Source organism: Neofelis nebulosa, chromosome 9 (assembly GCF_028018385.1).
Source record: "Neofelis nebulosa isolate mNeoNeb1 chromosome 9, mNeoNeb1.pri, whole genome shotgun sequence".
Lineage (NCBI taxonomy): Eukaryota > Metazoa > Chordata > Mammalia > Carnivora > Felidae > Neofelis > Neofelis nebulosa.
This window is the reverse complement of record NC_080790.1, coordinates 33,952,526-33,965,002: the sequence shown is the minus strand read 5'-3', so window position 1 is coordinate 33,965,002 and position 12,477 is coordinate 33,952,526. Positions and strand designations below refer to the sequence as shown.

General features: G+C 37.1%; 1 protein-coding gene across 1 annotated transcript in view; it reads right to left on the bottom strand.

Annotated features, from left to right (window-relative positions):
- Positions 1-12,477, bottom strand: part of LOC131486297 (polyadenylate-binding protein 2-like) — a 189,478-nt gene that overhangs the window by 57,652 nt on the left and 119,349 nt on the right. The window contains exon 4 of the mRNA XM_058686382.1: positions 2,127-2,253. Coding sequence (XP_058542365.1) covers positions 2,127-2,253 — 127 coding nt within the window. The remainder of the gene's footprint in view (positions 1-2,126; positions 2,254-12,477) is intronic.

Below are 12,477 nucleotides of genomic sequence, written 5' to 3'. Positions count from 1 at the left end.
CCATTCCATGTAAATTTTAATATAAGTTTGTAATTTTATTTTATGTATCTGTCGCACTTTTGACTGCATACATTTAATTGAGAAGAACGAATATTTTTACTAATAGGATTACAGCACATTTTACATTAATTATATCTTCTGTGATGTTCTTCACTAAAATTTCATGATTTCATTCCTATGGTCCTTATGTATTTCTTGTTGAATGTTTTCCTAATTATATTTTAATATATAGGTTTTTAAAATTATTTGTGTAGTGGGATGCTTTTTTCATTATATATTTATATTTTATGTTCATTTTGTTACTTTTTTGACATGTAGTTAACATAAAATGTTATTAGTTTCAGGTGTGCACATATAACGATCCAACAATTCTGTACATTACTCAACATTCATCATGACAAATGTACTCTTAATACTCATTATCTGTTTCATCCATTTTCTCACCCACCTTTCCTTTGGCAATGACCAATTTGTTCTCTGTATTTAAGAGTCTAGCTCTTTTGTTTGTCTCTTTTTTACTTTGTTTTATTTTTTAATTCCACATATGAGTGAAATCATATGGCATTTTTCTTTCTCTGTCTGACTTATTTCACCTACCATTCTACCCTCTGGGTCTATCCATGTTGTTGCAAATGGCAAGATCTCATTCTTTGTGATGGGAAAGTAATATTCCATTGTGTATATATACCACATCATCTTTATTCCTTCATCTATTGACGGACACTTGTGTTGCTTCTATATCTTGGCTTTGTAAATAATACTGCTGTAAACATAGGGGTGCATGTATCTTTTTGAATTAGTGTTTTTGTTTTCTTTGGGTATATGCCCAGTAGTGGAATAACTGGATCATATGGAAATTCTATTTTTAACTTTTTGAGGAACCTCCATACCGTTGTTCACAGTGACTTCACCACTTTACATCCCAACCAATAGTGTACAGGTTTTCTTTTTCTCCACTTCCTCGCCAATGCTTGTTATTTCTTTTTTTATTCTAGCCATTTGGACACGTGTAAGGTGATATCTCATTGTGGTTTTGGTTTGCATTTCCCTGAAAATGAGTGATGTTGAGCATCTTTTCATGTGTCTGTTGGCCATTTGTATGTCTTCTTTAGAAGAATGTCTTATTTAGGTCCTCTGCTCATTTTTATCTAGATTGTTTGCGTTTTTGGTGTTGAGTTGTATAAGTTGTTTCTATATTTGGGATATTAACCCCTTATTGAACATATAATTTTTCTCATTCAGTAGGTTGCCTTGTCATGTTGTTGATGGCTTCCTTCATTGTGCAAAAACTGTATTATTTTAATCACTGACAAGTGCTTTTTTAAAATGTTAAACCTAAAACTATAAACTTTTACTGGTTTCAGATACATTTCTAATTATGTTTTTGGCATCCAATCCCATCCCTCACTAAGAGTGGTAGATTTATCTCCTTTCAAATACATATACCTGCTGGAGTATAAAATGGCACTTTTGTCAAAAGAGTAGATAGTTTCATTTAAAGTTAAAACTACACCTACTATTTGACCTTGTAATGTCATTTCAAAGTATTAATGCAAGAGAAATAAAAACATATGTCCAACCAAAAGAATTGTGCCTGAATTTTTATAGCAGCTTTTTTCACATTAGCTAACAAGTAGATGCAACCCAAATGTCTGTCAACAGAAAACTTTATAGATGAATATAGTTAATTCTACAGTGGAACTAAGCACAACAACACAAAGGAAGGAACTACAATATAGATTGATTTCACAGACCAGCTGAATGAGAGAAGCATTTTGTTCTAAGGATAGCTTTGTATGCTGAACATTTAGATTATTTATTTTTAATTTTACTTGATTTTATGAAATACATAAGGGTATAATTTCACGACTAACTTCTGTAGCTGCATCTATAATCCCAGAGATTTTGACATTTATTCAGGTCTACATATTTTATTAATTCCACTTATTCCTTCTTTAAGCCATGATTTCTAAGAAGATGAAAAGTGGAAGGCATATAGCAGTCAGAGGACCATATGGGTTCTGAAAGCCTGCTGAGCAGATGTTGCTAGGTCCCACTACTCCAGGATAGGCACTGAGTAGCCCCAGCTTTGCGCTAAGAATAGCGCCCAAGTCCATTGCTCACACCTGCACTTGATTCCATTTTGGATGTATTTTTCTTTCCCATTATCCTCTTTGGCCATATCTGCAGAATTAAAATTGGAAAGCGCACCTTTCTTGATAAGCAAGGAGATTTTTCCAATGGCTTGTTCGCCTTTCAGGAAAGAAAAATTGAGGAACTGATGTATTTTTGCATCTCAAATATGTCAATCTTTAAGGCCTGTTTGGCATCGCTTTTACTAGCATATTTCTTTTTCAAAGATGGATCAATTCTTTTCTCAAAAGGCATCTTCACAATTATTTTTGAGATATAACGTTTTGTATATATAACATTTCAGGTAATTTGGGTATATCAAACGTCTATGTAACAAGGCATTTAGTCTTGCCAGAGCCATTTAGGTCTAGGAGAAAGGTCCGTTAGATACTGTCTAAATATTTTCAAAACTGTTAACAAATGGGTTTGTCATACTCTTGATTTGGTCGTTACCTGGAACATATTTCTTAATGTTTGCATGCTGTGTTTGGTCTTCTTCCTGCATTTAAATGGCTCACCTTTGATTTGGTGAAAAACTCTGGCTGACCCTGAAATGTATCTTTATTTTCCTTCTAAATTATTTTGTAAACCATGCAGTTTACAAAACTGAAACAAATACAACTAGCAGAAGTCAGCTCACACTTCACATTTTTAACATTCTCGTTCAATATCTTGTTATCCAATTTCACCAATTTCTTGGGGGAAATGTCCTACTTTAGATTATTTTAGGCAATACTTTTACCAAATATTTCACACTATACGAGTCACTGTTTTCCAGCCTTCTATGTTTTCTCATATGTGGCTCAACTGTTCAAGCATATTTCAAGCCTCTACTCATGTCATATGTGCTAACATCTTGTTGACCAAAACAAGTCACATGGCCAGTCCCTAAGTCAACATGTTGGAAAGTATAGTCTTCCCATGTAGATGGTAGTCATGGTAAGTGAATATTTTCTGAACACTAATCTTTATTTACTACTTAACTAGTATTATGATACATTTAAAAAATAGCCTGTCTACAGAAAAAGGTAATTGGAATATTTGAAAATCTTCCCTTGGATTTTCAAACAGGCATTTATGTGCATCTGTAGAAATCTTGCTATTTCATTTGTGCCACATAAATATTTTTAATTACATTGTGGACACATACTCTTTTTTGAAAGTATATTCACATACACAAGAAATGAAGTCTCTTACTGTTTCTATCACCCTTTCTTACAAAATTTGTAACCACTTCCTATGACACATAATGGACACAGGCTATAAAGAAAAAGTGTGTGAGCCGCCTGGGTGGCTCAATCAGTTAAGCATCTGACTCTTGATTTTGGCTGAGGTCTTGATTTCATGGTCATGAGACCTAGTCCAGCATTGGGCTCCATGCACTCTGTCTCTAAAAAAAAAATAATAAAGTAATAATAATAATAAAGAAAAAGTTATTATCTGCAAACGTTTATTAATTTTCAGCCTCCTTGATATTTTCTGGCATCTTGCACAGAAAAAGAAGTATGTTCTATTAACAGAGATAGGATTGCACACATGAACATAACCCTAATGGCTTTGATGCAGGCTGGCTGAGTCCAAGAACCCAGGAAAGGGTCCTGCAGGACCAGCCAAGAGAGTTTTTGGCTTCACACAGGATAGAAATCAAATACAAACCAGAAAAAAGTGGAAACAGAGTTACTGAATAGTGTAAGTGACAGGTAGAGAATAGCAGAGTGTCTGGGAGACTTGGAAAGGAAAGGAAAAGAAAATGAGTCTTCTTGTTCCTTGGGGCTAAGGGTTTATATTGGAAAGGGTCTAGGGTGCGTGTTCCTTCAGGAATCTATAGTACGGTCCAATCAAAGGCAAGTGTCAGGTGAGCAATGGGTGTTATTCCATAAATTACCAAAAGTAGGAGTATTGATGCTAGAGTCAGCCAAGGTTTGTTTGAAGCTAATGTCTTGGAACATGTTTGGTTTCTGGCTCTTCTTAGGTGTTATCAGATGTTTGGGGCCTAGGACAAAACTCAGAGAATGATTAACTTTCTTGCCTCTCCCTTGGAGTGGGAACGTAGCTTCTTTGGCTTATTCAGAGGCAAAATGCAGAGTGTGAGTAAATGGGGCCTGGTGGAAAAACAGCAGAGACAGAGTCTTTCTAAAACAGAGTTCCTTCAGCTTCCCGAGTTCAGTTTAACCACTTTATAAAGAATTTCTGAGAAATACACTTTATAGAAAACATTTACCTTACTAAAAAAAATCAATTTGATGAGTTGAATGAAACTGTCTAAAGATGGCGGACATTTTTGTTTTCCGTTTGGCTCTCTGCTGTATGAATGCTGATTGTAGGTGTTGACGGATTTGTGGGCTGGTCAGGGAACAAGATATGACCGTGACAGGCACCAGCACACCAAGTTTATCTGGCTATGCCTTTATAGAGTCGCATGTGCGGGAAGTCTCTTTCAGCACAAGGAGGTCTAAAGGCTGAGGGGTCTGCTACCCGGAAGGGGAGGGAGATAGAACTCCCAGGGGAGGAGAGAACCTGAGGGGAGCATGTGGATAATGCTGCTTAGCTTTCTGGTGGGAGTCTTTGGGTCCAAGAACTCTGAAAGACAGCAGCAGCTTGGGATTTGTAACTGCAAAGCAAGCCCCATAAGATCAATAGGTAACAGCTTTGGGTAAGGTTTCGTGGGGGTATTCAAAGCATGAAGGCTCTAAATGACTGAACATGTGCTTGTGTGGGTTATTTTTAAAATAATTCGATGTGCAAAACTTTGAGTCTGGTGCTGGCAGGCTTTGGAGCTAAAGGGTCTCAGTCTGCAGTGAAGAAATAAACAAGCTAGAAGCCAATACACAGAGGCCGTTTTGTGCTCATTTATATAACGACGATGCAGTGGAAAGAAATAGCAAGTTAGGATAATGGAACCCTGGCTGCAACTTGAGCTCTAATAGAAAGATTTTGGAGATTTGGGTTAGGTATGTCACTTAGTATCTCTGAACCTGATTTTCCTCTTCTCTGAAAAAAAAAATTAGATTAGATGAGGAGTCCACAAACTATGGCTTGCTGGCCAAATCTGGCCCACCACCTGGTTTTGTAAATATTTTAATGGGACACAGCCACATTCATTTGTATATGTATTGCCTGTGTATGTATGGCTGATTTCCTCCTGCAAAGGCAAAATTGAGTAGTTGTGAAAGAGACCATATGGCCCACAAGCCTAAAATATTTATTATTTGGCCCTTTATAGAAATGTGTGTAGACCCCTGGACTAGGCCGTTCCATAGGCTTCCTTCAGCTGAGATCATTTTGATTAAAAAAAAAAATTAACAGCCCAGCTCTTATGCTCTTGGTCAGAATTCCTCTTCTTATTGTTACTTATCTTTTGAACAGTGTTTCCCTTGTGTGGCATCTTTGTATGTTTCATACCAAACATTACAAATATCACTTCTCCTACAGCTAAAATGATGTTGCCAGTCTTCCTGAATAAATCAGTAACTGTTAGCAAAAACAGATGGCAAAAAAGAGTGCAGGAAAATGAAAAATACAATACTTAATTGTAATAACATGAGTATTTTATGTTGAAAAAAATGTAATTACCTAACTGGATTTTAGCCAGTGGCATACATCCCCTCTGTCTTCCTGGGAGTGGCCCCCCTCATTCCCTCTGAGCAGGGGTTCAAGTGTACATTTTCAGATATCGTATGGCAAAGGAAGAAAATTGGTCAGAAGCAAGCCATTCATTTTTGTCACTTAGATTTCTCTGGCAAGCATCATCCTTAATTGTTAATTCAATACTTCAGCTGGCAATCACTAGTTATTACAAGAAGCTTCAAATTGTCAGAAGTCAAACTGAAACCTCTCAGAAGTCATTATGTCTTCCTTCCCTAATAAAAGTCAAGATTGTTTTGCTATATGATGAATAAAATTTTATATTGATCTTGATTGTTATTGCCAGGTCGAAGATAGTAAAACAGATAGTAAAACACGTTATATAACTCTGCATCACACATATATTTTTTTTTTAATTTTTTTTTCAACGTTTTTTATTTATTTTTGGGACAGAGAGAGACAGAGCATGAACGGGGGAGGGGCAGAGAGAGAGGGAGACACAGAATCGGAAACAGGCTCCAGGCTCCGAGCCATCGGCCCAGAGCCTGACGCGGGGCTCGGACTCACGGACCACGAGATCGTGACCTGGCTGAAGTCGGACGCTTAACCGACTGCGCCACCCAGGCGCCCCGTGCATCACATATATTTTTTAAATAATTTTAAAACGTGATAAGAACACTCATTTTTAAAAAAGGGTATATGTTCTCAGAACGCTTTTTATCGTATATATCCAAATTAATTCCTTCACGGAAACCCTTTTGAATGTGATTGAAATCACAATTTATTTAAATTCAATTCTACTATGCAAACTGTGGTGAAGGCCCAGCAGATGTAGCAAAAAGATAATGGCCATGGAGTCTCATTGACTTTCAAATAGAAAACGCAAATGGGAATTGAAAATTTTTAAATATACTTTCTGTTTACATGAAAAGTGCAGGATGCTATTTTACTGGGTTTTTAAATTTCAATGCATACTATGTTTGCTGTCTGTGCAAATTCATAATGGACCACATCTCGATCTAGCTGATATATGCTGAATTTTTACAGTGTTCCAGGCATCGCTGTTGATGCTTTTACAACTGTTTCCTTATTTAGTACCTATGACAGCCCTGTAAACTAGGTTCTTTTTGCCGTTGTGGTTGGTTGGTTTTGTTTTTTGTTTGTTTGTTTCCATTGAATAGCTGAGGATCCCGAGGCTCTGAAAAGTACACTGAAAACAGAACAAAAAAGCAGGAGAGCCGGGTTTCAAATCAAAGTCTCCTGGCTTCAGACACCCAAACAGAATAAGGACAAAAATATTTTCTATCTCACCAAGCGAGGCCCATGCTGATTATGCTCTGGCTTACTGGCATCCACATTAATTATAAGATGAGTGAAATCCTGGTTTAAAAACTGAAAATTAAAACAAATCCTTGATAGTGCTTTTTGAGAAGTTTTCGTGGTAAACATCAGGCACCAACAAAAACAATGGTGGAATGGAGACAGGGAAAGAAAAAATAAAACTTATATGCAAATACTAATTAGTAGCAAAGTCAAATTGCGATGGTGGTGGCTGTTGTTTAAATCAAAAATATTCAAATGGGCGTTTCCTTTGTTCTCTTGCTGTGGTCAGCACTATAGCCTTACGGTTTTTTTCTCATAGTCAGACTTCTGCAATATTTCAGAAGTATCCCAGCAGAGGGGGTTCCAGCTGGCATCTGGTTTAGGCTCAGGTCATGATCTCATGGTTCGTGGCTTCAAGCCCCACGATGAGCTCTGTGCTGACAGCTCAGAGCTGGGAGTCTGCTTCAGATTCTGTCTCCCTCTCTCACTGCCCCTCCCCCACTCGTGTTGTGTCTGTCTGTCTGTCTCTCTCTCTCAAAACCACAGGGACACTTGTACCCCGATGTTTATAGCATCACTTTCAACAACAGCCAAATTACGGAAAGAGCCTAAATGTGCATCAACTGATGAATGGATAAAGAAGTTGTGGTTTATATATACGGTGGAATACTACTTGGCATTGAGAAAGAATGAAATATGGCCTTTTGTAGCAACGTGGATGGAACTGGAGAGTGTTATGCTAAGTGAAATAAGTCATACAGAGAAAGACAGATACCATATGTTTTCACTCTTATGTGGATCCTGAGAAACTTAACAGAAGACCATAGGGGAGGGGAAGGGGGGGGGGAGAGAAAGAGAGGGAGGGAGGCAAACCCATAAGAGACTCTTAAAAACTGAGAATAAACTGAGGGTTGATGGGGGGTGGGAAGGAGGGGAAAGTGGGTGATGGGCATTGAGGAGGACACCTGTTGGGATGAGCACTGGGTGTTGTATGGAAACCAATTTGACAATAAATTTCATATTAAAAAAATTAAGAATAAATAAATGTTAAAAAAGAGTATTCCAGCAGAGTGCCTACTTGGGCCCCGTCTGATGAATGGCGATGCTGTGTAAGTGCCATGGAGAGAGAAGCATGCCATGCCAATTTGCCCAGTGATCAACAGGAGATGATCGGCCTATGTGATGGCCACCAGGTCAGACGGATCATGCTTCCTTAAGCACAGTGGATCAGCTGCCCTCATGACGCAGCTTTTGTTGATGCTGTGGTGTCTTCCCAGCCCGTCTCCAGAACAGTGTGATTTTGACAAGGTTTTTATTTCCTGCAGCTGAATGGTGCACATCCAACGCCTTGTCAGCTTGCAGCAGTGGTTAAAAGGACCCTTAGCTCAGCTTCCTTTATGTAAAGCTGTTGGCAGGTAGTAAAGAGCTGTGTGGCACACCTGGATGTGTGCTGAAATACCTTGTGTTTTGAGGCATATCTCAAATTCCAAAATGTACGCACTGTAAAGCAAATGCCTGTCGGGTGAATAACTTCTTCCCATAGAATTCCATTACGGAAGTAAAATCAAGTTTTCCAGTATCTAACCAAGAAGGGGTTGTAAACCAGTTCAATAGCGTGTTAATATTTCTGTGGCAAAATAAAATACATTTTTAAAAAGTTTCTGTACCTATGCCCTGCTGGCACTCCACGTCCCTTCCGAAAGAATTATTAGATGGTATTATTTTATTTCTTAGATGGTATTATTTTCTTCCTGGACCAGAAATCCTTTTTCATGCATTAACTACTTACTATATGATTGCTGTGTAATAAGTTTGTGATAAGAGCTTGACATTTTCCTAAGTCTGTTTTGATACTCCAGTGATTATTTTATTCTTGTTGGTATTGAACATCTTTGGAACATTTTCTGTATTAGGGAAATTTAGTGCATTAGGGGTCTAGCCTGCCCAAGCTAGAAGCCTGAGTTTCTTTTGCTACTTGCCTTCAGTTAAATTCAGACAAATGACCAAGCCTCTGTCAATCAGACAGATGCACATGAGAGTCTGATAAAGGAGAGGGTGATGTGAGCAAAAGGATGCTGGGCAGAGTTTACTAGGGAAGGTACACAAGTGTGATGAAGAGATATCTGGCTGTCAGAGTATCCCATGACCAGAGCTGGCAGCAAAGTGTGCCAGGGTTCGAGTTTGAGAGGCAGCCCCAGCAAGGCTGCCTCTAGAGTAGCCCACTGCGTAATCTTGGTGTTGGGATTGTAACCGTATTCCTCTAGTTCTAAGTCTTTGGCCTTTGCAGAGACCCAGTGAGTTACCTCTCTCTGTTAATATATTTTTTTCTAGGTGGGGACGTAACGTAGCTAGACTAGGTGCTCTTGCAAAATAACCAAACTTTCAAACATTACCTTTTTGTCGTTCAGTCTTTGTTTAGTCTTTGTTGTGATATCTCGTATGACGCAGAGAGAAGAGTGGATGTATTTCCTTAAATGCCAGAATTGCATTTAATCTGTTCTCTGTTCTCTTTCTCTTTACTTTATGTAACTATTCACAAGAATTGGTGTTCTCTTTCTACCTCAAAACTGTAAACAAATGACTGCATGATTTTTGTATCTTTCCCATCTATCCCAGTATCTTTCTTACAGTGAGTACTTGTTAAATATTGAATATATACCTATACACTCCTACCAAAACCTTGTGGTATGAAGCAAATTCTATGTATCAGGGTCTTGAAGGCAAAGTATTGTCAAGTTTATCATGAGTAGAAAATGTAACCTTAGAACATAATGGCTTAAAGGTAACTTGAGGGAGGGAGTAGGACGGTCCATGAAAAGAAGGAAGGGGAATGGTAGGACAGGAAAAATGGGAAAATTTTGTTTATGATCCACAAATTTTTCTTTTGTTCTGAACAAAAGGAAATAGATACTTTTTCATAAACAAAAAATAAACATTATCATTTCAATCCTTTGAAAACAAATATGTAGTTGTAAAATTTAATAACAATTGTCTGGAATGTTGTTGTCTTATTTTTACAGTAAAGGGTGGAAAATGCCATACATACAAAGGGTAATATAATAAGTCAAGCTGCCAGCATGATAAAACATGAGCAGAGTAATGTCATGTTTAGACTGGACTCCTTTTTACAGGGATAATGGAAAGCTAATAAAGTTAGTCTTGAGGCAATAGGAATAAACAACTCCAACTCACGCAACATCAGAGGTGAGGAAGGAGGATCTGATTTAACAAAACGAGGATGAGATGTGCCATTTTCAGAATGTCTCAGGCTTGTTTGGGACAGCGCGCTCATTTGGTTACCCCTTTCTTTGTTGAATTTTTGCAATGAAGCCAATTTTACTTCCTATTAAGTGTCGCCAATTCAATTTTCAAAGCCTGCATGTCTCCACACACTTCTGCCTATCCTAAGAAAAAATTAATAAGAATTCTTCAAATATGAAAGAAGAATCGGGTCAGAAAGCTACTCTGTTAAAACCGCATCATTCTCCCACAGCAGGTGAAAATCAGCAAGGTATTGTAAAGTTCAGATGTCAATATAATGAAGGTGTACAATCAAAAAATTTTAGAAGTCAAGGGGACTTTAAAACTCACCTTCACCACTTTTCTACTCCCTTAAGAATCTGTTCAACAGTATCTCTAGCAGATGACTCTAATGTTTGCTTAAATAACCTATAGTGGTGGGACTCTTTCCTCCTAAAGTGTCCATGTATTTACTTGACAAAATAATTCGTGATTATTTTGTATGCTACAAGCACAATTCTAGGAAGAGATACACTAGATATCATATATGAGATGTTGCGAGAGCATATCTTTAGGATGTTTTTCCCATTTTACAATGAGCTAAAATCAGTCTCACTTTAATTCCCATTATTAGGCATACACTTATTTAATATCAGTCAATAATGAAAATGTCAATTTATTTTGAGTTTCATGATCCAAACAACTGAATTTATATTTGTGGGTAGAGAGATAGGTACATGTTCCATTTAATTATACTTTTTTTTAAACAGATAATGTTCTCTATTAAAACATCAAGGCTTACTAACTTAATACACACCACATTTAAAAGAGGATATATATTCAGATTAAGACTAAAGAAATAAACATCTAAATACTCTTTATCTTCGCACTCATCACTGTTTTTAACAATCTGCTCTAATTGCCAATCTTATTCAAGAGGAGCATATTCCATCCTGTATTCTAACCAAAATCTAACATTTTCTTAACGTTCAGTTAAACATCCATAATTGAATCTAAAGCCAACTTGGCTTTGATCCTTTTGGAAATTCTACCACTGTCAAAAATTTATAAAAAAGGTTATAGTCAATTCCGACTATATAATAGAATCATTTGGGGGAGATTTAAAAAATATGAGGTTCACTCACTACTACCCATTCTGATTTAATTTGATTTTGGTGAGACCCAGGCTTTGGTAGATTTCTCATCTTTCCTGGGGAAAGATTCTAACACATAGTCAGGTTTCAGAACTACTGTTTAAAGGAAAGCTTGAAATCTTTTAATGAGTCTCTCCTATGTCTGTGTATTAACAGTCAGATACAAGCACTGCTTTCTTTTCTGATTCCATTTTGTCATATCTCTTTCCTCGTATGTGTCAGTAGCTTGAAAATTATAAGAAGACAAATGACCAAATAAGTGGGCCAAACATTAGAACAGATATTTCACAAAGAAAGTGTATAAATGACCTTATCATAAACACCTACAAGATGTTCAACATCATCAGTCATACAGGCCAGGCAATTAAAGCCACTGTAATGGTTAAACCCAATATTTAAATTTTAAAAAAGAGCTAACAGTACCAAGTACCAGAAAAAATGTGGAGCAAATGGAACTCTCATACATTATTGGTAAGATTGCAAAATGGCACAACTAATTTGGGAAATTTAAAGCAGTATCTTATAAAGCTAAATAACACATCATATGACTCAGCAATCCCATTTTTGCATACGGCCACACACAAAGTAAAATGAAATGGAAATAAGTACACACACTTATACATAAATTTTCATAACAACGTTATTCATAATAATCAAAATCTGGAAACAGCCCAAGTTGTCCATCAAGTGGTGAATGAATAAAGAAATTATATTACAACCACGCTATGACGTACCAGCCAGCGATGACAAAGAACAGCATGGATGTAACTAAAAAACATTTTGCTATGTGAAATAATTAAAAACAAAAGACTATCCACTGTATGATTCTATTTATATGAAATTCTAGAAAAGGCAAACTGATAGTGACAGCGGAGCAATGGTTGCCTGGATACCAGGAGAAGGGATCTGGATTCAATTGCCAGGGAACTTTTGAGGGTGGTGAACAGTTCTAGATTTTGATTGTGACAAAAGCCACGCAACTTTATACACTAGTGAATTCATCAAAATGTACTTGTAACTTAAGTGAATTTTGTTGTATGTA